General features: G+C 41.4%; 1 protein-coding gene across 1 annotated transcript in view; it reads right to left on the reverse strand.

Annotated features, from left to right (window-relative positions):
* Window positions 1-25398, reverse strand: part of zmat4a (zinc finger, matrin-type 4a) — a 225278-nt gene extending 199880 nt beyond the window's left edge. The window contains exon 1 of the mRNA XM_078170954.1: window positions 25217-25398. Coding sequence (XP_078027080.1) covers window positions 25217-25303 — 87 coding nt within the window. The 5' untranslated portion in view covers window positions 25304-25398. The remainder of the gene's footprint in view (window positions 1-25216) is intronic.
* Between the last annotated feature and the right edge of the window lie 255 nt (window positions 25399-25653).

Raw genomic sequence — 25653 nt, forward strand, 5'->3', positions numbered from 1 at the left:
TCATTAAGTTAATGGATTTTACTGTCAGATACACCGCTGTAATTGCAAGAGATTGACTCTCTACTAAATGAGATGCGGAGAAAAATATTAATTTTCACCCAGTGTAATTGGATAAGGGAAAGCATCACATTGTAAACCAACAGGGGGTTCTCTACACAATTCAATCATCAATATCTGACCAGAGCAGCTGTTGTTAACAGTGTTACTCTCTCAGCACAGCACCGTGAGCTCATTACAGAAGTCGTATAGCCACCTTGGTGAAGGAGAAACACAGGATGGTGAAGTCATAGAGGGAACAATGCAGCGTGCCTCGCGCTGACGATCAAATAAGCAGGATGCCTACATGTTTCTCACACCTAGTCAACTCTGTTTACCATCTGTCTTTGAATATGACGAGCCGCCAGCAAATCAGCCGAGGCAAGCTGCGCGGGGCTGGGAGCCCGAAGCTTGGGGGTGGGATAGAAAAAGCTGATGGAACAGTGGGAGGGAAGGAGTGCTGAGATGAAAGGTAGGTCACAGCAGCGAGTGCCCAGCAGCTATAAAAGGTCAGTTGTAATTCATTAGGGAGGGTGTTAAGCTGGGAAGCTGGACGAATGCCCACATAGACAAACTGGACTCATTATGGCCTTTGCAGTAGGTCCCCCTTTGACAAAAGACAACTCAGAAATTGATTCTGATCAACAGCTCCACACGACACAGTTGCTGTCACAAGAAGACTGACTTTGATATAAATGGAAAGAGGAAGACGCATTTCTTAACATGGATCCTATTTTTACCTGATTGTCCATCACATCAACAGATTCTGAAAAAAATTACTTCAATAAAAGTACTAGGCCTATAAAAAGTACTATAAAAATACCATGGTGCATGGTGAGCCTTTGTGCAGCCCAGACAGAATGTCTTTTTTAGGGACTCTTCTTCATCTTGACTGTGCGTGAAAGAATAAAAAGGAGGGTCATTCATAGCAAAACGACACAGCTCAAAGATCACTGTATTGTCAAAAAAAGCCCAGACCAGCACTGTTATGTTCTGTGCCAATTTTGTACCTTTATTTTGTGTGTGGATTAACAGATCCTATTCAAAAGCTTTTTGTGGACACTGAAGAACCCCTGGCTATGCAAGCAGCAATGTGAGGTTGTACTTAGCCACAGCAATGCCTTGAGTTATACACTAATGTCATATGAGTGACATTGATGAGGATGTCATTAGTTTTGCAGGTATTTAACAAATTGAAATTTTGAACAGATGATGCCACTAGATGAAAAGTCAGGGAAACACCAAAGTTATTACTAGGGGTAACATGAACATATGCACCAAATTCCATAACTATTTATCCAATAGTTGCTGAAATAGTCGAAAAATGTCAACATGCTGAGAACATTAGAGGAAAAGTCCAGGGATCACACAGTCAATTGGATTCATCCACTAGGGACCGTGAATGTTCAATCAAATTTTTATGGCGAGCTATCTAATCACTGTTGAAATACGTCACTCAAAATCAAATAAGTCAACCTACTGGTGGCACTAATAAGAACTAAGATGATCAAACAAGCCATTGGCATTCATCCTCTGGGAACCATGACTAAAATATTTCATGGGAATCCATCCAATAGTTGTCAAGATATTTCACTCCGAGCCAAAGTGGTGGACTGACCGACCAATTGACATGATGGGCTCTAGTTTCCCGGCGCAGCGCAGGTGGCGCAGGGTGGCGAACCCCGCGCAGAGCTAGTTTCGAGCAGCGCAACCCGAGGCACGCTCAGTTTGGTAGTTTGGCAGACCGAGGTGCACTGAGATGGGTGTGGCGGCACAGCATGGGGAGGTGTCGACAGATCCAGCTTGGCGCAGTGACAGTTTTGTGCCAAAAGGCTTCGCCGAAGGTGCACTAAAAGTTCGCCAGCTGAAACCAGGTCTACTGTCAGCGCAGGGGGGGCGCAGCCGGTGTAAGCTGAAGTTTGGCTGACCAGCGGACAGTGCGCACACGTCACCAAAACCTCACAGGCAGGTCTCCAGAATATCAGGTACATAAATAAATAATAAATAATGCAATAAATACCCAAAAAACCACTATTCAATGCAACTATCTACAATCAGCACATAAATGTATCTCTATATCGACTGTCCCGTCACATCTGATGTCAGATCAAAGGGGATTGGCACCATTTGGCACGTTTGGCACGCATAATGGAAACCCAACCTGATTTGATTAACAAAACTAATGAGTTCACATCCCTCTCAGCCAACCACAAACAGCCACAGCATCAGATAGGGAGTATATATTCAGCATCTGTCATCTTAGAAAAGTCAAAAGAAAAGAAACAGAGTGAGACTGCGAGAGAGAAAGAGAGAGTGCACGCGCACACGAGAGAAATGCAACATTGATTTACTAATTGTGGTGACCTCCTCCCAGGCTACCTTTGCATCATCAGCCCGTGGAGGTCTGCTCGCAGTTCCGTATATTCAGACACTGCGAGCTTGGACCTCCCGGACCAAAACATCAGTTTCCTCCTGGGAGAAGTTTGGCCGTCTGACGCTGCTGCTCTCTTCTGCCATGGCGAATTGAGTAAACTCTCATCACACCTTCGCGTGGCGCATTTAAGGGCGAGGAGAGGGGCTCATTTGATTGGTGTGATGTGTGTAAAACCCACTCCACGCCTTCTCTCCTCCCTCCTTCTGACTTGCGCAGGTAGGAGGGACGGAGGTGGGACAGACGAGTAGCTGCGCCAGCGCGCACGGTGTGCCAAACTTGCAAAATCCGCCTGGCCACACCCAGTTGGTGAAGCGCAGGTGCGCTGCGCCCCCGCCTCGCCCGCTCTGCAAAACTAGAGCCCTATAACTCAGGAACCTAAATAAATGTTGACATTGTATGTTTCTGCAAACCACAGATACATTACATTTGTATGATATTATGTAGCAGGTACGTTGAAACATTACCTTTCTTTATGTTTCAACAATACTGTGGTTAACACGTGGTTAGGTTTAGGCACTAAAACTACTCTTTTATGGTTAGGAAAAGATTATGTTTTGGCATACAATACCCATTGTTGGTCGCACATTTCCGGCAGAAAAATAAGCGATATCTTAGAGAGGAAAATAATAGCTTTTCGTGGGACTATTCCAGCAGGCAACACTGTAATGTCTTCGTGCAACTACACCTGGTGTAAACATGGCAACAGGTCGACTTCTTAGTCACCTAAGTTTGGTGACTAAAACGTCACTGGGAGCACAGTGGCGACTCACTAAAAAACAACTGGTTTTGTTGTTTGTTGATCTGAAACAGTTGTCTGCAACTTGGCAGGCCTCTCGTCTAGGTGACACACCATACACCATTCCCTCCACCTCTTGATGACAAAAGTCAGCTTATACACTACATGCATTCAAAGCATGTGGTTTGCAAAAACATACAATGCCAACAGTTTCCTCTGGCAACTGGGCTGGACATTGCCTGCCATCCCTATACACTGCTGCTACCTTGGCTAAAAACAAAGATAAACTTTTAACAGCACTGTCTTTGCAGTTTTGCCTGGCTATGCCTAATACCACTGATCCCTCTCTACACTGAGCAATGTCCTCCTAGAACCAGAGCAATATGAAAACCAAATGTGTCTCCTCCTAAGCTAATTTAATTTAAAGTGCTACTGTATTCACTTGGGGTGATTCAGCACCTCCCACACAGAGACCTCAGATTCGTCTTGTGAGAAGCTGTTGTGGCAGATCAGCCCCAGACTGTTCTCTCCATCATTTCACTATCCGAGAGCTGGAGCACAGAGCACAGTGCTTTAAAAAGAGAGGAAAAGAGGCATTTTAAAGGTCATGACTGCATGAGCGCTGAACACTTTATCCCAATCTGTTTCCAGCTCCACCGTATCTGCACTGTGCATGTCTGGCCACACTGGCACCACACCAGGTGCACCGCTGATTCACGAAAACTAAGCTAAAAGTCTGTAATGATACAAGTATATATTTAATTTTCATTTCATTCATCATTTTAACTGTTTATTTCGCACTACATAGGCATCAGTGACCAGCAATAATGTGTCAAAACTAAGACTCTGTTGAACAGTAAACAGCCATCTTATACCGGAACATAATCGCTGGAGAATTTACAGTAAATGAAGGTAACATTCCACTGATGTCAGGTCATCTGAAAGCACTCCTACAGTACCACTTTTACTTGGTCATTACTGAATTTAGGAGATAGAGGACCTTATATAATTCATGACAAAAAGACTATAATTTGAGCGGTATTAAACAGGTCTATAAATTATAAATTATACAGCAGCTTCGATAGAGCTTTTGCCCTTGACTTGCAAGTCCAGGGACCCAGTAAGTATCCCTTTAGGTATTTGAAAATGCAATCAGGTTTACAAACTACAGTACTAGTACAGTACTAAACAATAATGTTAGTTCATAATGAGATGTGTTATTAGGAAGTTACATTATTTTATTTAACATGATAATTTGAAATAAACTAAAAAAGATATACATTCATTACAGTGGAAAGACACAGTAGCAATGACACACTGTGGAACAGAAAAGCACTCCCTATCAGCGCTTGGAAAAATGTTCTTGAGTACACTTTCCATAGTCTGAGTGTGTTGCATGCCAGCTGGATGAATTAGTATTCACTGGGCACCAGGCAGCCATTCAATGACAGGAAATCATGTGTGGAGAGAAGGGAATCCAAAATGTCAGGAAAGGGACTGAAAATGAGCCTTTTAGCCTCCATTGTGAAATTGAAAAACTCAATGAAAAAACTCAACAGTCTGTAAATTGTACCGACTAATTGTACTTGTTTCTATGTTGTGTGCGCTTTTCACTGTGTAATGAACCACGGCTAATTACTTATTAGTTATCAGCTTATCAGGAGTCATTGAAGCCCAGTTCAGACCAAAGATTTGCAACGAGACAAGTTGGAACTTGCAACTACCTGCAATACGCTGGTCTGTAACGTTCTGCCAATTTACACCAATGCAACTAGACAGTGTATCATCTCCATAGCAATGGCTGTACTCCCCTTCTGATTTCCACCTTTTAAAGATTCTTTTGTAGCTGAATATAATGTATAGCCTCATGAAATATGAATGAGGATAGTGATAGTGAGATATTTGCTACAGTTGCATTTCTAGTGATGATGAAAAGGCAAAAACATAAACAAAATGACCTGAGCTTTAGATGGACTGTATTCATAATAACAATGACACAGTAATTTAACCAGCGCCTATTAATCAGTCAATGAGTAGGTTATCTGTGTAACATCAGCACATACAGTGAGCAGCAGCATTGACCCGCCATGCAACACAGACATACCATGAGGACGGAGACCAGGCCTCGATGGAAGTGGCCACTCTCAGTATTGCAGTGGAAAAATCCCCTCTGGCCCAAAAACATTTTCCCGGTAGGCCACCATTATAAAAAAGACATTGATAAAACTGTTGGCAGGACACCCATAACTGCAAACAAGCTCGATTATGACTAAATCTAGTGTGAATTTTTGATCCATGGAAGTTTTATATTTGTAAAACTGTGCTTGAGCCAAGATAAACGATTCAAAAAGCTGTGACGTCATCACAATGTCTGAGAGTCAAGTGCGAACTCATGGGTGTGGCCAGCAGCAGAAACAATACTGCACAGAGTCAGTGAGCTGTATACCTCGGGAGTAAACCCTAAATCTATAAACTTTATTTTGGCATATGCGCCTGGCAAGCAATTCCATTGGAGTGAATAGGGGCCATCTTGGGGTTCAGTATCTAGTCGTTTCTATACGTCTATAACGAAGACCAACATATGAGTAAACATCCAGGGGGACGTAAATGACACGGACTTGGGCTCAGCGGGGAAGGAGGGCTGGCTGTTGTCAGAGAATGCCGCAGCAAGTGAACACACAGTTGCAGACAGTTTGTAACTGACTTGGCCAGCTTGTCCTTGTCTATCAGTCAGTGTCCCTCTCAAAAGTCGGAGGTTTTTGCAGATCTTGAACGTGGTGCAGGCAGAACTCTTTTTTTTTCCTCTTAGCAGCAGTTTGTGAAGTTTTGAGTCGAGGGGTGGATAACTGATCGGTCAATCCGATCAGAGCTGATCAGATCAAATCAATGGATGAGATGGATGAGATGTGCAGCTGCTGCAAAGGCTAACTTCTAGACCCAGCGCAATAAACTGTTATGTCTCACTTTCACTTTGCCTGGCATTCTGCTGCTGTCTTTACTTACAGTGCATTCTGCGCTGCAAGAGTGTGGCGCAATGAATAACCGAACGGTATATATATTCCAACAGCACTCCTGATGTACGGTCCAGCTCCAAAAACAGTGAATCAAAATGTTGCGGCAGATGTTTTTATTGTGGCGGGCCTCCATAAATAAATGAATGTGTTGGAAACCCTGTGTGCCTTTCATTCTAAAACTAGCCGCTGACAAGCTTGGTCACAGCTGACACCATCAGTCAGCTTGAGTCAAGCCATTGCAACGGTGTGACCGGCTGTGACTTGGTGGCGGAGACTATATATTTTAAAAATTGGATTGTAAAATCGCAAGAAAAAATACTTTGTTGTACTAAAATCTACAATTTATCTTTGAAATATTGTGATAATAATGCTTTTTTCATTACATTTTTTTTCTCAAAATATGTTGACATTACCCTCTGTATCTGTGAAGCTATACTAGTAATCTTATTCATGCATTTTGACAGTGTAATATACAGGATAATACATGAATTATCCTGGACAGTGATGTAAAGCTGCAGTAACAAATCTTGGCTAAATTCTAGCCCTGACAACAAATACATACACAAACTAACTGTAGAGCCACATTTACAATAACGCTGAATTCAACATTAACTGAATGAACTATCATTTATTTACTCTGTCTATTCAGTTGGGATTTCCTCAGATAGACTAATGCTAATTAAATAATTTTAGAGAAAAATAACAACCCATCTAAAAAATAATGAACCACGCTGCCTCTCAATTCCCAGACTAAAGTAACCTTCAATAAAGTATAGACCTGTTTAATGAAGAATGATGACTACACACACACAACATCGTGGTATGTCATAAATCAGAAGTTGGTCATTCATTCCATATGCAGTATTAAAAGTAGTAAAACTGGCAATTAATCATAATGGCTCCACACATTAAGAGTATCAGCTTGAGAGCTGAGTGCTGGGAAGCCGTGGCTTTGAGCTACTGTCACAGAGAACTGCTGAAGCGCTCAACGCAGTAAAAGTCATAATGAGGTCCTGTTAAAAAAAAAGACTCATAGTCTGCATATTTCTCATGACACTTGAAGAACTGAGGCAGTGTGAGTTATTGGTGGCTGTTAGGGCTGTGCCTGACTTCAGATTTCACAAGTCAAAGCTGATAGGAGATACTTGCAATCAGCGGGGTTTGAGATACTCCATTTCTCCACAGGCACTTGATCACAAAATGACCAAGTTCTGACCTTATAGCTACTGACGAACATAATTTAGATACAAATAAAAGATTTCTCAGTATTGTGGAATTTGTTCTACTCACGCTGAGCTGAGCTGAGCTGTGGGCAACTGTGAAAGGACTGTAAAAATTGTTTTTCATAGGAAAGCATGGCAAAGTTCAAGGTTGGAGGTTCTGTAGTTCTCACAAGAACAGCCTGCCGTCTGCACCAACTCACCCTGGCTATTTCTTCTTTTCCTATTCCTCCCTGCAACATTTAATACACACCTATGAAGAGAAAGGTGCACAAGCTGTTCATATCTTGACTAGCTTTTACTGAAAAATATCACTGCCTACACAGCTCCGCTAATAGATACATTGCTTTCCTTACAGCTGCCTAATGAAAGCTGCTGTTTAGTCGATAGAAAGCTGTTAATCAGCAGTAATTTAACACAATGTCTACACAAGAAGTGTCGCATGAGCAGCACATTAGCAGAGCACCCAGCTTTGGTGCTCCATCAGCGCCTATGCAGAATGCAGCCAGACACAGTATTTCTTGTAACAGAGCTTTTCCATTGTCATTGTTGTGTTACCATTACCAATATAAACACACCAAGCAGGGTTGCAGTGACTGCAGATGGGCTTTGGAATCATTTAGAGAATAATACAAATAATGCAAATAACTGTTTTCTTCATGTGAGGAAATGCCTGAGTTGACAGCATGGATCAATCAACACACTTTGACCATTCAATTTCTTTTTATTAGCTCCCTTGCATGACGTACACTTTGGTGATGATTGGATTATAGCTATTAAAGAATATATGGAAATTTAAACTGGATCATGAGAACAGTAAGTATTCTATTTTCTCACTTGGAAGAAAAAAGTCGCAAAGCCACAATGTTGCTTCAGTGCTACACCTATGCTTCTGAAACACTGCAGCAAGCTTATTGACCACAATAACACAGAGGGGTGGACAGAAACACATTCCCTTGGTTCACAAGCACAAACACATTATCATATAGCCCTGTTGTATGAAGACACAACACACAAATCCCTGCTGCCCTGGGTGCACGCGCCAAGTCAAATCAAGTCAAGTCAAGCCAACACATGTGCAATTAAAACAGCTATAGGTCACCCACCCAGTGTTACAGTCAAGACCACCTTAACCAAGACCAAATTGACTGGAAAGATCCAAATTCCCATAAAAACATGGGAAAACAAATAAAAGTTTGTCTTCAGTTCCCACTTTTATAGCCATGCTATATATAAGTGTGTGTGTGTGTATAAGTGTAACAAGAGAAAAGTCTTGATTAAATAAGCAAAAAGCATTGCAGAAGTGACTTTTATGAGTGACAGTTTTCCTTTCTTTACTATATGCAAACAAATACAAACACTGTGTCATTTTCAGTGATACCAGCTGCAGTTTTAGTCTTGACTTCTTTAAATAAAACCTTGAGTCCTCTTCGTCTGAGACTAAGGCAAGACGAGGCAAAGACGCAGATGATTCTGAGATGAGACCAAAACCTTAAAAAAGTGGTCTAAAGACCAAGCCCAATCTCAAGTACCACAATGCTTCCCACCACACATTATTTTTCCATGACGAAAAAGTAAAAAGTGCATCTGTTCCATCAGACAGGTGTAAGAGGGACGGCTGCAAAATGCACCTGGAGCCCTCTCTGTGTAGACACAGCATAACAACTTCAGTTTGAGTGAGTATATAACTGGTAAACAGCATAGTTAAGTGCAGTTATCCTGTGTGATAGATGAATGTCTGAACTTAATTTGGATTTTTTAACATAGAAGGAAAGAAGGACTTGGTGACACATGCAATCTGCAAGTACTCTGGAAATACTACGAACATGAGGGCTCATCTCACATGCCACCATCCAGAGAGGGCATTAGCCGCTGGCAGCCAAGCTAACACTAAACCCGCTCCGCAGAAAAGTCTCAGTCAACACTGGATACACTTAGTTTGACAAAACTACCACTCAGCTCTGAGACCTCAGGACCTGCCACTACAGAATAATCACAATGACACATGCTTAACAGATAGAATACAAGAGTCTTACCACTCATCATGTGTCATCAGCTAACCTTTTATGTGAGAACAATTATAAAGATAATTTTTAAAAAAAAATGATTTTACAGTATGATTTAACAAGACACTCCAACAGATGTTTCAAATCACCACATTTAAAAAGACAACCATAATTATAGTTTTAGTTATGCTTAAGGTTAGACATCCTATACTGCGGTAATATGGCATTTTGATCAGCTGGCCTTTTCATTAAATAGCTAGTATGGGCCATTGTGGTCACACAGTAGTTCCTCCCTGACCACAACTCCATTCAAGCGGTCTCTAAATCACCCTAAAGAGCTGCTAACCCTGCTGCTGTTCAGAGCTGCTAAAGAATTTATTCATTCTGGATCTCTCTCTGCAGAGTTTTACAGTTCTTCTGTGATCGTCTGAATGTTGTTAGAGAAGATATTCCAGCTTATCTCGTCTCTGAAAACCTGCTGCTGACAGAGGAAATGTAGTTAGAATTTAAAAGACACCTCTTCAGAGCAGCTACTAGATGCAGATGTATATTTCTAAAATCAATACATCATCCACTTTGTCAGAGTGCTGATGTGTAGCAAATTAAAGCATCCAAACAAAATTTACAATCTATACAGCCAGCTATGATTAAGTTGTCAGAGGTCATGGTCCTCATAGTCCACCATTTATTCATATTCTCGGGAAGTCCTCTTTACTCCACCTCCATTTTTTCTCGTTTCGCCTGACTTTGCAAGTGAAACAGATGAGTTTTAAACGCCCAGCGCAGCAGAAAAAATCAATCACTGATATGGTACAATGGCAAGAATTGTACTTTTTAAATGAATGGTTGTTATCTTTGCTGACCTGTTGCTGACAGTGAATGATGATAAGGAATAAAGTGAGCATGTCGGTCATGAATTTTGGAGGGCCTCCAATGCAGCTCTCTGGGGCCTGATATTACTGTAAAAGCCAGTGTAGGCAAGAATCCTCAGGCTGTAAGAGATGCCATCTAAAAGTCACAAACTGTACTAAAGTGCTGAGAGACAAATACTCTTCAGTCCTGAGTGGAATAAAGTGAGATTGTGCCTAAAACTGCTACAACAGAGCAAACAGCGGGCAGCCTTTGTAATTACACTGAAATGTCATTAGCTACACAGCTTATGGTACACAGAGGAAGGTAAGCAATTACAGTATCACGCCTATAAATCACAGTGTCACCAGAATATAATGACTAATTTAACTTCAGGATCACCTGCTGGTAACTTTTATAAGAAAAACTGCATCTACACTGCAGTACATGAGATAGATAATCTGTGAAACAAATCAAACTCCTCTGCCTACTCTATCACCTCTTAGTGCTTCTATTGGCACATGAAGGAAAACGACCAATCAGAGTTGAGTGTCTAACGCAGCTGTGAATCATTTCAATCACTGCTCGTGAACTGCAGTCAAACAGTCAAATTAGACAGCGCTGGTCAAATATGATTCAAGATTGTGTTACTGCATTGTCTATTTCTCACCTCAGATGTTTTCAGAACGTGTTGATATTTATGCTGTAAAGTTGAAACTTTAGTTAGATGTTAGGAGTTAGCATGAGGTTAAACTGTTGCAACTGTACCTTCAAACATGAGGATTTATTCCCTGTGAGCTGGAAACACATTAACAGATTCCTAGTTTATATATTAATGGTATTTGCAAGTCCCAATGGTGCTTAAGGGTCGCAAATTGTGACTAAATAGTTGCGGTTTGGAGCTCTACAGGTACGAAGACACATGTTTCCTCTACACATGCTATCGTTAATAGCGTTAAGTTAAATTGTTACCATGGCACTGTTAAATTTGATGATTTATTCACTGTAAACTGCTACCCAACTAACAGCTCTACAGTACATATATCAGTAGTATTTGCAAATTGCAGTGGTGCTCCATGGTCGCAAAATGCAACTTAATAGGTAAGACACACACCTCACCTGGTCACACACTATCACTTGGGAGAAAAATGATCTGGATGGGCAGAGAAGTGTGTGACATATCATGTTTGTGAGTCTTTCTGTATGTGTGTTAGTCTGTGAGAGGGTGAGTCTCATGTTGGTGGCTTCAAAAAACAACATGACAATATATCCTCAATGTTCATGATATAGTAATTTTATACATCCCATGTGGAACAAACCACAATACATCAGGTATATTCCATATATTGCCCACCGCTAATTTGAGGTGAGAAATAGGCAATGCAGTAACAGAATGCTGATTCATATTCAATCTGTGCTGCCTTATTTGACAACACTGATTTAGTAACAAAGATTTTGAAGTTCAAAAGTCCAATGTCATTTTGAAATATAGTTGCGATTAGATAGTTTGGACAACAGAGTTTAACATTCAAATGTAAAATTTTCCACAATATAGTAAATATCTTTCTGACAAGACAAAGAGTTTAGATCATTGTAATCCTGCTTACAATGACAGTACTGGCAGGCTGATATTTAGCAGGTATAGTGTCCACCATGTTGATCTTCATTTAGCATGCTAACATTAACTCAGAGTAAATGGACTTGCATTTGTGAAGCTAGATCTTCCATCCACTCAAAGCACTTTAACGCCCAGCCATACATTCACACAAATTCATACACTGGTGGCTGAGGTCCCATCTCCACGCCTGCGCCATCATTTAAACATTCACACACATTTACCAGTGACACAGCCATCAGGGGCAACATGAGGTTCAGTATTTTGCCCAAGAATACTTAAACATGCTGACTGGAGGAGCCGGGAATCGAACCACCTGATGAATGGATGACCCACTCTACCTCCTGAGCAACAGCCACCCGCACACAGCTGAGGCTGATGGGAATGCCATTGCAGGTGTTTGGTCATAAATCAAAGTATTGGACAAATTGAAATCTTTGTGATGGTGCTTGATGAAAAGTCAGGGGACCACCAAAGCTATTACAGTATATCCTGAGGGGAACATGGATAACTGTACCAAATTTTAATGGCAATCCATTCAATAGGTATTGAGATATTCAGTCAAAACTACAAACGTGAACCCACATGAAAAGTTGGTAAGATGTATTGTTAATGTACCAAATTTCATGGCAATCCATTTAAAGCCCAACTTGCAGGTTGGAGACCATGGTGAATAAATGTGTAAGAAAATGATATAGAAACTTGATTAAAACAAAAACAAAAACATATACACACTACAGTGACTTTTGGGGTTGTTTTTGTGAGAGAGTTTTGCTTCCGCATCTAAAAACCCACTAACCGGAAGTGAAGTAGCGTAAGGGAGTCCGGCCGAGTTCGATTGAGTGTAAAATTAATAAACATGGATCCCAGTACTAGTTTTGAGACTGAAGAGGTTGAAAATGTACATTCATATGCATATGACGGCCCACAGGCTTGAATAATTATGAGCCCGCCAGGAGTCTAAGAGACCAGGAACAGATCAGGGTTAGGAGAAATAACGGCCACAGGAGAGAAATACAGCTGTGGTGTGAGGAGAACCAGTGGAGAACTGGGCAGGTGTCTTGGTGAGCGACCAGCGTTAGCTAACAACAGCTAACGATGTCTAACGCTGTGTTCACATCACAACATTAAGTTTGCCATCACGTATTAGGTTATAACAAAGCTACCAGTAGTTCTGCCAGTATTAGATAACTAATGCTACTTACCCATAACAGAAACTAATGTGCAAATATCAGCTTGGATCAGACGTATCTTGCTATGCGTGTTATAACTCCACATTACGGTGTATTGATGTCCGCAGGGGAGAGAGGGAGAGAGAGAGAGATACAAGATTTCCTGATAATTTTTTGTATGATAGGTGCTTGTGTGGGAACTGCCAGCCCATGTCCTCAGCTGTGGAGAGTATGTGCTGCAGGGAGGTGGATGCCTTCTGGGCTCTGGTGGAGAATCTGACCCCCAGACCAGACATAACATGCCTCGCACTGCCCATCAACCCTCATGCCGCCCGCTCCCATCTCAGACACGGAGGCCTCCCTCTCCGCGGAGCCCGCCCGCCCTCACACATACCCCCGAGGCTTGGGGAGACCCGAGTGGCCACGCACATACCCCCGTGCGGGGCCGCGAGCCTCGGGTCCCGCGAAGAGGGAGACCCGAGCCTCGGGGTATGTGTGAGGGCAGGCGGGCTCCGCCAGGAACATAATCCTCTTGTCCAAAATGAGCACTACACACGACCGCGTTTTTGGTCACAGATGAAGCCGTGAAATTGCGCCTCTTCACCTGCACAAAACGCACCCAGGCACGAAAACTAACTCCACTCCTTTTTCTGTCCGGAAAAATGGTGGACTGGATGTCCTGACAGACTCTATAATAATTCTCACAATAATTCGGCATAATCACAAATGGTGAAATGCACTGTTAACAACCGAAAAAATACTAACTCACAAGTTTACTACCGCTCAGACTCACTACCACCTACTACTGCGCATTGGACAGAGGCAGGGTCAAGGACGCAGAGTCCCTCTCTGATAATGTAGTATCAGGCGATGTTGAAAAAAAAGCATTTTTAGAAGAGGAGCTAAAAAAAGCCACTTTTTCCTCTGAATTTGTGCCCTTATGTCGTGTGAACCATAATAAATTCTGAATTAACTTCTCATATGGTAATTTTCAGACAAGGTTATGTATATATTTTTAAAAAAAATTAACCTGCAAGTTGCAATTTAATAGTTGAGACATTTCAGTTCAGACCAAAGTGGTGGACAAACCAACCAACCAGCTGGTCAACACTGCTGTCCTTACAGCTGTGCTGCTAGCATGAAAAATCTATATAAAAAATGTTATCATATTAAAATTATAACCATGACCATTCTCTAACTTTAACTAAGTAGTTGTAGTAGCCCAAACTTAAAAACAATCACACCGTATAGTTGACAGATTAGAAAAGACAAATGAACAGTTACATTTCATTTGCAACAGTTTGGGACGTCACCCAAAAAAATACCAAATAGCTCATTCTTAAAGGCAATAACAAACCTCTTTTGTCATTTAGGTTAGAGGACTTGTGCTTTCCTGTACTCTTATTTAGTGTGATTGCAATTAATCAACTCCAAACCACCTTGTCACCGTGGATGGATTACTGAATGGGCCTCCTGGCCACAGGCCCAGCTGTGAAATGTTACTCAAATTAACACATACAGGCCAGGAAGAGACTCAAAATGACCACAAAGAGATGTAAATAGACACATAATAACTACAAAAAACACAAAACAATCAAAAAAGAGACTCACAGATACAAAATGACTACAAATGGATGCAAAACTACTACAAGGAGCCACACAAGTGTCACACGCAAAATAACCACAGATACACAAAACCACATAAAGAAGTTTAACAGCTACAATGGCACAAAAAAAAAAGATTCAAAAGCACCACAAAGTCTGTATGTCTGTCTCCAGTGTAGGAGAGGTGGTGGGGCCTTTTGTATAGAATACGCCCACGCTCCTCATGACCCCCAACAAGGACATAACCGATTAACACAACAGTATTACTGTTAGTTTTGTCATAGTGAGGTTTTTATGTTGGAGTCCTGCTCCACTTTATCTGACAAGATTACTCATCTCTATTGTGAACATGTGACCTAACAGACCATTGCCCATGGGAAGCTGAAAGGATTGTCAGCTTTTGGTTCCAGGTGGGTTTTAGGACACAACATGTCACTAATACCCTTTTTTTCCCCACTGAAATTAACACAAATCTGTTTAAAATAGACAATAGACTGCCCCTCCATTGTCTGTAGACAAGTATGGCTTTCTGTTTTTGTTTTGTTTGTTGTTTGTTGTTGTTGTTTTTTTCTGGCATGTCACGTTTGACTTCACAGATGGACCAGAAAACAGGTTAGCAAACAGTAGAAAGCAGCATGTAGGCCAGTGAAATTGTTTTCAGCCTCTCTCTCAAACTTGGTGCCAGCTACATTTTTAACAGTGTTTGAACGCTGCTTGTACAGAGACAGATGGTATGTTGAGGCGAGGAGTCATAGTATAGCACTGGAGGACGGGCTAAAACTAGTCTACTGTTGTATTTCCATCACTGCCAAGAGGAGCAGGAGATGATAAATACCCAAGACTGCTGCAGAGTCATTCATCCCAGGAGTGTACACCGATTGTCACCTTTCCCATTAAATATAAATGCCAGATGTTAGTGGGTGTTAGTGGGTTTATTGTCCAGTGGGAAAAGGGGCTTTAATGTCATTTTATAGTCCAGTCTTTGAGTAAATCCAGCCAAGAAAATGTTTCATCTTCAAAATAAATGAGACTACCTGCTGGTAGGTGATTTAGTAAGGAAGAAAGGCAAAGCTACAGATATAAAGGTGAGAGCAGCTGTCTGGCCTCTCTACACTTACTTTGACCTGTAAGGCCCATAGAAACTGTTACCTCTATCATCAGCAGCATTTTGTCCAGCTGGTGCTCCAGGGTTAGTGGGAGACTCCAACATTGCTCCTGAGGGGGAGGGCAAATTAGCCAGACTGAGGCTGCACATGCTCACATAGCAGAGACTGTACTTCCTACCCCAGAGCCCTGTGCACTGATCTGCCTCCCATTCTGTCTCTATCATTCTGCTGCTTTGGCTTTGGGGAGGCAAAGGCAAGCCAAATTGTAATGCCATGCCTCCAGGTCAAAACAATGAGCAGTTACTTTGTGTTTGCTGCTAAGTGGCCTATTCCCATGCAGTGTGACCTAAGCGCCGTCCACAGATCTGCTGAGTGAAAACATTAACACGCACACTGGGCAGACTGCCTGCACTTCAGTAACATAATCAGCTTGGTGTTTGGCCAGAGCAGACATTTAGGACAAATGTTGAGTCGGTGTGACAATAAAATTGTGACACTGGTCATCCTAATGGGATTAATTCTTTCAAGTGCGGGCACAACATCAAGCTTGATGATTCAAACTCAAATCATCTGCTGTCAAGGAAATATTACAGCATGAATATAACAGCACACACCTGTTGCAAGATACTGTAAATTCAGTGGCTCTTAGATGATACCCAGTGCAGCTGGCTGTTAAATTCTTTCTCTGGTAAAAGGCTCACTTAGTCTCACTCACAAAGCACTTGACTGTAAGGTGAAGTGTGTAGATCCATATATTGAGTCCGTCCAGGATTTAAAGACTCTCTTGGTGCACCAACAGCCAATCAGTGAATACAAAATAACATATATTCTCCTGTAGCTTTAAATACAATCACTAAGCTGTTTAATTAGCAGTACCTCAACATGTGGACTGCTACTTTAAGGTCATTAGGTGATATATGTTTTTAATTGACCACTATAAGTGATCACTAAAGACTGCAACAGGCAACTTTTTTCCCTCTGAAATAACTCTCTCTCTAATGTCTGGTTGATGGGTGACAGATGATCAGGTTTACTGCAGCTCAGCCTTGGACTAGGGATGCATGATGTTGGATATTATGTTGATATATAACTACTAATTTGGCCAATACCGAGATCAATATATCCACTTTTTTCCCCACCTAATTTTAGTGATCATCAAGTCTCTTCTGTAGTGGAATTAACATCATATTTTACATGCATGCTCTTATCATGATGGCCCACCAGCAGATGGAGACATGAAATAAAAGCTTTCAATGTATGTAATATTCAGTCATTCTGAAAATTCAGAAAAAGCATGTTGGGCTATTCTGATAGTTCTGATCTGATAGCCAATATCAGGCGATACCGATGACTTGCCAGTATCATTGTGCATCCCTACCTTGGACATTTTAACAATTAACCTAAGACAAAAATTGGTGGCATGGGGTTTGAAAAGCAAATAGATTTGCAAGGAGGGTCTAATGGTAGTCTCGCCACCAGACAATCAGAGATCTCCGCCTTCTGATAGTCTGGGGACACTCCTTTCTAAAGTGTGTTTAACACACCGGCGAAAACGGCCGGCAACAAAGCAACGCCTCTTGCATTTTTGAAAAGGACACGCCTTCTCGGAAATGTGCACTCCCCCTTTTCTTGTCCGCAAGGAAACAAACACACAGAGAGCTTGAAAATGGATGCCGAGAGATTAAACTCCGTTTTATCAAACGTGTGCTCATCCGTGAAGAAAATATTTTTTCCAGTGGATGTCTTAGTTACAACATGATTGAGCTAACTGGAGTAGTTTCATGTTGTATCCGACAACAGGAGGCTTTTAACAGATGACATCCTGATGTTAGCTTTGCTGCTGCTGTTAGCTGTCCCTGTCAGCTGCAGCCATTGTGATTTCCCAAAACTGAATAAATACCACACATAGCAACACAAAACTGCTTTGCTAGCTCAACCATGTTGTAACTAAGATATCCACTGGAAAAAATATTTTTTTCACGGACCATTTATTGAGTTATTACATCGGATTAGTCTAAACGGTGATACAGTGATGTGAAAAATGTGATATATAAAGCAGAGCTGTCTTTATATTTGCTGAAACTGTCACTACATCCACAGAGCAGTATATGAGAAAAAAGCCTGTAAAACGCCTGTATGTGCTATGTGCTATATATATATGTATATATATATATATATAGCTAAAAGCTCTGCTGGTTTTCTACCCGGAAGTATTTGTAAACAACAAGGCGATTCCCTCTATAGTCCGGCCGGACGGATGAGTCATGGCCTTGTAAAAGATTATGTTTGTTTCTTTTAGTTGGCGAGAATGTGTCGCCGCAAACGCGACAAACATCCACTGGCGTTTTCTGCGAGCATGGCTGAGCCATTTTGTACCACTACACGTGTTTCTAGTGGGACTATGTTTACAAGCACAAGAGTTCAGCGAGCCACCGAAGGACCACCCTGCAGATTTACTATTGGTTCTGCAACGTAGGGAGTTTTTTTAAACTCTGAAATTGTATCCGCCCATCTAAACACAAAATCAGGGAGAAAGTCATCAGTCTTTAGTTAAGCAAAGCGTCTAAAGACTGACTTGTGAGTCTAGTCTAATGGAGGTCTAATGACAGACACAATAGAGTTGTATGATGGGAAGTATGGGAAGTAAGAGGGAATGCTCCAGAATCAGAATTTTCCAAGGTTAATTGTTTTGTCAGTTTGGGCTCATGCTTTGAAAGGACAACACCAGGTCTTGGGGCCCTGACTACGGCTGGGTATCATTTTAAAATGTACAATTCCAATACCAATACCACCACTACCCTCAAAGCAATACCGATAGCGATCGAGTCCTTCAATCAAAACCTATAATGTGACTGGAGTGGCCTGTAGTACACCATAAAACTTTAATTAATAGCTTGGGCTTTTATTTACTTCATTCACTGGACTAAGCAGGCTATAATTCATTATGAATCACTCATTTGATCTAGCTCACCAACACAATACCTCTCTTTATCCTCTGAAAACAATATTCACAACATGGATTATTTTTTTAAGAGAACCCATTTTGGTCCTTTTGATCAGTGGACACTTACAGACTAAAAGACTCTAGTCGAGATATTGACACGTTCTGACTTTTTGATATTCTTCTTCTTCATATTGAAAAAAGTTTAAATATTTATGTTTGTTTGTGCAGTCGAAGCAGCCATCTAACTTGAGCACAAGCAGGTAGCCAACAACCCCCCAAATGCACCAAACTCAACGTTGCCCAGAAACGACTGAATGCAGGTTTCGTTTGACTGGAGTCATTTTGATACTACTTGGTGCCGACTTATTTCAGTCGATACCTTAAAAACATCGAGTATCCACATGTATACCCAACCCAAGCCCTGACACACCAAGCCAGTTGTTGGCCTTGGTCAATTTCTGGCAATCGGTGAGTGTCTGTTGTCCTAGTTTTTGTGGTGTCCCACTATTTTAGTAGCTTTCTAAAACTGATGATCTCACATTTACATCTGGCATTCACATGAACTGGCCTTCTAGCCTTCCCACCACTCAAAGAGCTTCTACACTACATGCTACATTCACACATTCATACACCATTGGCCAAGCCTTGCCACCTGCTCATCAGTTCAACATGCATCTTGCCCAGGGATACTTTGACATGCAGATTGGATGAGCCAGGAATTGAACCGCCCACAGTTTTTTTGTTTTTTTTTCAAGCATGTGATTGTTTAGTCATAACCTGCAAAGTTGGACAAGCAAGGTTGGTTTCTATCCAGCTAAGAAAATTAAATTAGAATTTGCTTTCATTTCCATGGAAACAACTGAGGTTTTAAGCCCCATCTCATATGCTGCATTTTATGTCCTCCTGGTGCCCTCAAAGACTTGACGTGATCACGGCGAGCACTTCAGGCACGTTAGAGTAAATCTGATCAAAGTCCAGAGGGTGGATTTGGAATCAGCTGATACCTCCACATCTTCTGCATCAGATTCCACCATTGTTTTTTATATTATCTATTTTTCTCAAGTCTCAAAACTCTGTGGATGTGCAATACTAAATTGCTGGACTTATTCAAAGCTGGTGTGGACAGTTTTATTTTGATGCCACTGGGCAAAAATTTCACAATAAACTTTGAGCATATTGTAATTCAAGTGGTGTGAGAGAAAACTAAACTTCTGCACCTCCTCTTGGCTCTGATATCAGGCTTTAGAAAATCTAGCCCATGACAGGAGACTTTGGCCAATCAAAGGTCATTTCAGATTGAAAGACGGCATTCCTATAGGCTGTTCTACAGACATAGGTGTGCATGCACTTCCCTTTAATGAAAGCTTAAATCAATGGCAGGGAATCCTGCAGAGAAAGTTGCTTTTTTCAACACTGGCAACAACTACCTACACTGCTAAGCAACCCGTAAAAGGAGGACTAACTTATTAAAAAACAGAGTCTAAAAGAGAGTCTGACAATAAATGAAACAAAACACGTGTCAATATCTGCAAAGTCATTGAGAGATGGAGAGAAAACAATTTAGCCTCCTGCTAACCAAAGCCAAAGAACCATGGCTGTGGCTTCTAGTTCACGTTTATGTTATGTCCTGACTCCCCGCCAGATCAGCAAACTTTCTGTTGCTGCCGTTACACAGGTTAGACCTGACACTGCTGCTGACCATCAGTCCAGCACTTAGGGGGTTTAGGCTGGCCAAAATTAAGCGACTACAGCTGCCAACCAAAGGACCGTCTCCAGATCTGCTGCCCGCCCACCCGCCAAAGCAGTTCTCAGTGGCGGGAAGTGAGGTCGAGGGACCATGGGGTGGCTAGCCAGCTAATTCTTGTCTCATTTGTGATCTGATAAACAGAAAGAGAGAGCGGGGCAAGAAGGGGGTTGAGCAGTTGCGCTGCTTGCATCTCTACGATGAAATAAGAATAAATAAATCAATATATGGGAAACACTGGGTTACTGTGTGAAGTGCATGCATATGCCCATGGTTCGCTGGTGGGAGGGGCTTTGAACAGAGAGGGGAGAGCAGCAGGAAGAGGGTGTATTTTCAAATTCTGGTGTTTTGGGTTTTTTGGGGTTCGGTTTTTTTTTTTGCCCTTTCCAGATTTCTGCCTACACCAGTTTTTAAACTACCTGGTCATTTGCTTAATTGATTTTAAAAAATCAATAATTGATTTTTTTTAGTCATTTGGTGGTAAAAACCATACCCTTGAAACTCATTCACAGGTTTGTCCGACAAGGTGGTAAAACATCTATCATCCATTACACATTGATCATTCAGTTGAGATGACTGTTATCTTGCCAAGACAAGACTTCACTTCAATTCTATCTTTAAAAAAGTGCTATGGTTTATTTTAAACTCAGCAAAGTCAATCACTTTCTGGATGCTTCATTGGATATTTCTTTTAGACACTACAAGTGAAGGCAGTTTGCATGTTGGTATTATAAAAAGATACATGTTGTTGTGCAGATCCGAGGCCAGTATGGACCCTTTTAACTTTATTTTCCATTTTGCTGTAATGAAAAACTGAAGGAAAAGATTCATCACCTCTGAAAAAGCACACATCTCCCTCTGTGATGCGGCCGACTTTGCTCAGTTGTTTGCATCAAAACAACTTCTGCACTCTGTGAAAATAAATGTGTTGAGCTGAGATTATTGGAGCTCTTTGTTTCTTTGTGTGCTATTTATAAAAATCCTTAGACCCATCTCGGTTGACCTTCTATGAAAGAAATAATGGAGATAGAACTGCGAACAACTGCAACAAGAAGGCAACGGAGAGCAACAAAGAAGCAGGGCAATTTTAACTTCACAAAAGCAAACAATTATTGATGACATCGAAGCGCTGAGCTTCAAAGTCTTTTATTTATAGGCATCACAAATTACAGACAGCAGACGGGGGAATAATGCAAGTGTTTTTTTTTCCCTCTTGAAGTTTTTCAAAAATAGAAAGGATGACTGGTGAGCTTGAACAGACACAAGAAAATCACTAGGATATTAAAGAAAGGGTCGATGAAGGAGCTTTAGTGTCTGACGCTGTTTGTAACGTGTTGCTGTTTAGTGCACACCTTCATGAGGTGTCTTAAAAGAGAACAGAAGTGACAGAGAAAGGTTTGTGTCATGCCTAAATAAAAATTCAAGACAGCTTCCATGGTGCCAGGATGGAGCCATCTTGTGGTTTACAGGAGGACATGGTGATGATATCATGCAGCTTCTCAGGGGGAAGAGTCAACTTTAAATGAGGCAGATTGAGATGGAGCTTAGAGCGCCTGGTTGGTGAAATGCTGCATTATTCTTTTTCTCATCATGCTGGAGGCTGCAGAATGAAACACGTCATCCATATTTGGATCTTAAGTATGTGTTGAACTGGTGCTGCAGGAAAGAAGGGGGGCTCCTGTTTGTTAATGAAATACCTACTGTTTGAGCAAAGTGACACCAACTATACACAGAAAACAGACTGTAGAGTAAAAACAAATGATGACACTTTAAAAAAAGATACTTTTCAATGTATCTTCTGTACTTATGGTTACACATATATTGCAATTTTTTTACAGTTAATTCAGTGGTGTAGTGAGGGGTAAAATGCAGCCATGTGGGTGGGAATAACCAGAGGCCCTATGATACAATATTATCATGATACTTAAGTCACGATACAATATTATTGTGATTTTAAACATTTTACAACATGCTGAGTATTGCAATAACATATTATATATATAATATATTATATAATAAGTTTTCAGTTTCTTCATCTCACTTCATCTTTTTTCTTTTGCTGCAATATATATATACTGTAGTGGACTGAAAAAGGAATTCATTTTATTTTTCTTGTAGGCTACCAAAAGTTTCATTTGTATGAGGGCTGGGCAATATGGCTTAAAAATAATGTTGCAATATTTTTAGGCTATATCGCAATACACAATATATATCTCAATATTTTTGAAATCTTGAAATCTATTGTAGACTACGAAAACATGTGTTATATATCATGTTTGTAAGTCTTTTTGTGCGTCTGTGAGAGAGAGAGCCACAGGAGACAGAACGAGAACCAAAACGCCAAAGCAAGTCTCATGTTGGAGGCTTAAAAAAGCAAAACGTGACCATTTCTACTCCAGGTGGAACAAGCTGCAACCCATCGAGTATATTCAATATGTGGCCCACACCTATTTGTATTTTCAATAGTAATATTTTTCGTGATAAAAAAAAATCAATACCTGGCATCTGTGTATCGATACAATATTGCGATATATCACGATACTACCCTGTATACATTTTTTCCCCCACCCCTAATACACACCTCTTTTTCTGGCTGTCTACTCTGTGCCCACCTGCCTAAATATTGAGAATAGCCAATTCCTCCTTGGTAATTTATCTATTTATCTGTCTAGTTAGTCATACACCTATCCCATCAACCACAGATGGACTGGGGGGGGGGGGGGGGGGGGTTAAGGGGCGACCCTGGGGGCCCCATGTCATGCAGTAGGTGCCCTTTTTTCCTTTTCGCCCCTGCCCTTCAAACATCCTGAGTCCGTCGCTGCCATCAACTATTATTAAACAACCAGTTAATGTGGTTCTCCATAATCTACAGAGATAATAGCAACAGAAAATCAACTAATTAACTAACAACTAACATTCACCGGCTCCAGCAGCTCCTTAAATGTGAGTATTTACAGGTTTTCTTCATCTTTTATGATATAGTTTACTAAACATATTTATATTTTGGACCATTGCTCTGACAAAACAAGACATTTAGAGAAACTGGGAGAATGTAATGGACATTTCTCACAATTTTCTGACATTTTATAGAGTAAAAAACTAGACGACAATCAAGAGCATGATCAGCAGGTTAATCAATAATGAAAATATTCATGAGGTGCAGCCATTACCAAAGTCTATCCCACCAGGTGGGCAAAAAACAAATATATTGGAGCTGTGCATGGAAAACAAAGCAACCATTTTAATGCTGCGCCTAATTAAAACCAAAGTCACCTGAGAGACATCAAAGGAAATGCTGCACCACCATGTTCTATATTTACTATTTTGTTTGCTTTCCTGTGCAAGTGGGACATGGTCACTGAATGACAAATAGAAAAAAATATTTTAACGTTTTATATTTTATTTTTATTTTTATTTAATATTAAAACAATGTGTTTGTTCCACTTCTCAAAAGCTGAGCTTTGCTGATTCCCCCCCCCCACCCCCCCCCCCCCCCCCCACACACACACACACACACACACACACACACACACACACACACACATATAGATGACTGAACCTCTCAGTTTTTGACTGTTTGTTTGTCAATCCTGGCCTCTGGGAGATTATACAGGACATTTTTAACTAGTCCTGAAAAAGTAATTAATCAATTTAGCAAGACAGATTATTCTATAATGGAAATATTCCTTATCTGCAACGGTGATATGTTAGCCAATATATTTCCAGAGAAAATTCCTGATAGAATTAATTAGGAAATGATTTATCTATCAGGAATCATTTCTCGTCTGGTGTGCCACAAGTAGACCATTCATTCCACTAATACATAATGATAAAAAAAATGGAAAAAAGATGGCAAACTGTAACCTCCAGTCTACTACATCAACCACGATTACGAGGAAAAAAATCAACTAAGGAAAGTTATTATATTTTGACATTATGACCCACAGTGTCAGTTGATGTGATGGGGATTCACATGAGCTCTAACCAGGCACTGTATAGTGTTCCACAGAGGTGAGGAAGGTGTGTTTATCTCCCTCCGCTACATCTTTGCTTCTAATCCACTTTAAATGTCACCTTGAGAGAATCGACGAGCCCGTTGTCCTGCATGCAGAGCAACCTGGGATGCTGACATTGTTGCTTTGCTTCATATTCGTCACTGTTTGTCCATAGTAGGAATAAAAAGCCACGCTCTGCAGAACTGACCCTATTTTGAAACTCTGAAACAGATCCTCAGTGCCTCTGAGGTGCAGGAGGTTTAATAACACTGTATGCTGCATTGAAAGTTAAGCCACTGATTAAACAGTAAAGACATATTTCTGACTGTTGTCTGTCTCAGTCATACACAGGAGACTTCCTAAAGGACCCCCTGGGGTGTCCCCGGCCGGACTCTCCTCACACCCGCCGCTCTCCATCATGTAGGACCTGTATTATGAGACGTGAGGTCAACCTCCACCCGGCTGCTCCTTACTTTGAACCCCCATGTGCACCGCACCGTACCGCGCGAGCAGCCACCGCTCCGCTCCGTCTCCCGGCGGCACGCAACAAGAATCTCGGTGAGGTGAGAAACATCAGCATGCAACACGACAACCATGCCTTTCCCCCGCAGTAAGGCATCTCCATAAAGTCACACTCACTACTCTGCACGCATGCACGCCTTTCATCACGGATAGTACTGAAGAAGAGGAGAAAAAAGAGAAGAGACGGGACTGGCAAGTGGAATGCAAAATAAATGTACCTGTAACTCCACACTGTAGCCCTGATAGAAGTGTGTCGGGAACACAGCCAGCTGATGTTGCACTTGGAGGGAAACCGTATAATCCATTAACCAGAGGATGTTGAATAGCGACAGACTGAGCGGGAGACGCGTCTACTGTTGGCGGCGGTACTACTGTAGTACAATCTTCCGCTGCTCTCCGCCCTGCTGCGCTCCTATTGGCCGCACGGCGCTTATCAGCCGCGTCAATTCACTTGAGGCAGAGCAGGAAGTGGGAGCTCACATCAGCAAATATCATCTGGTCTGCACCCAAACCATTCATACATACAGAGTGGGGCAAGGAGCTGGTGAAAAGATTTGTTTTTTAATGAAGAGGCTTTCAGTAGCCTCCCTTTATAACCATCTGTCTATTATTATTATGATTATTATTAGGCTATTATTAGGCCTACTATTAGTAG

The sequence above is a fragment of the Epinephelus lanceolatus genome, chromosome 9 (genome assembly GCF_041903045.1).
Source record: "Epinephelus lanceolatus isolate andai-2023 chromosome 9, ASM4190304v1, whole genome shotgun sequence".
Lineage (NCBI taxonomy): Eukaryota > Metazoa > Chordata > Actinopteri > Perciformes > Serranidae > Epinephelus > Epinephelus lanceolatus.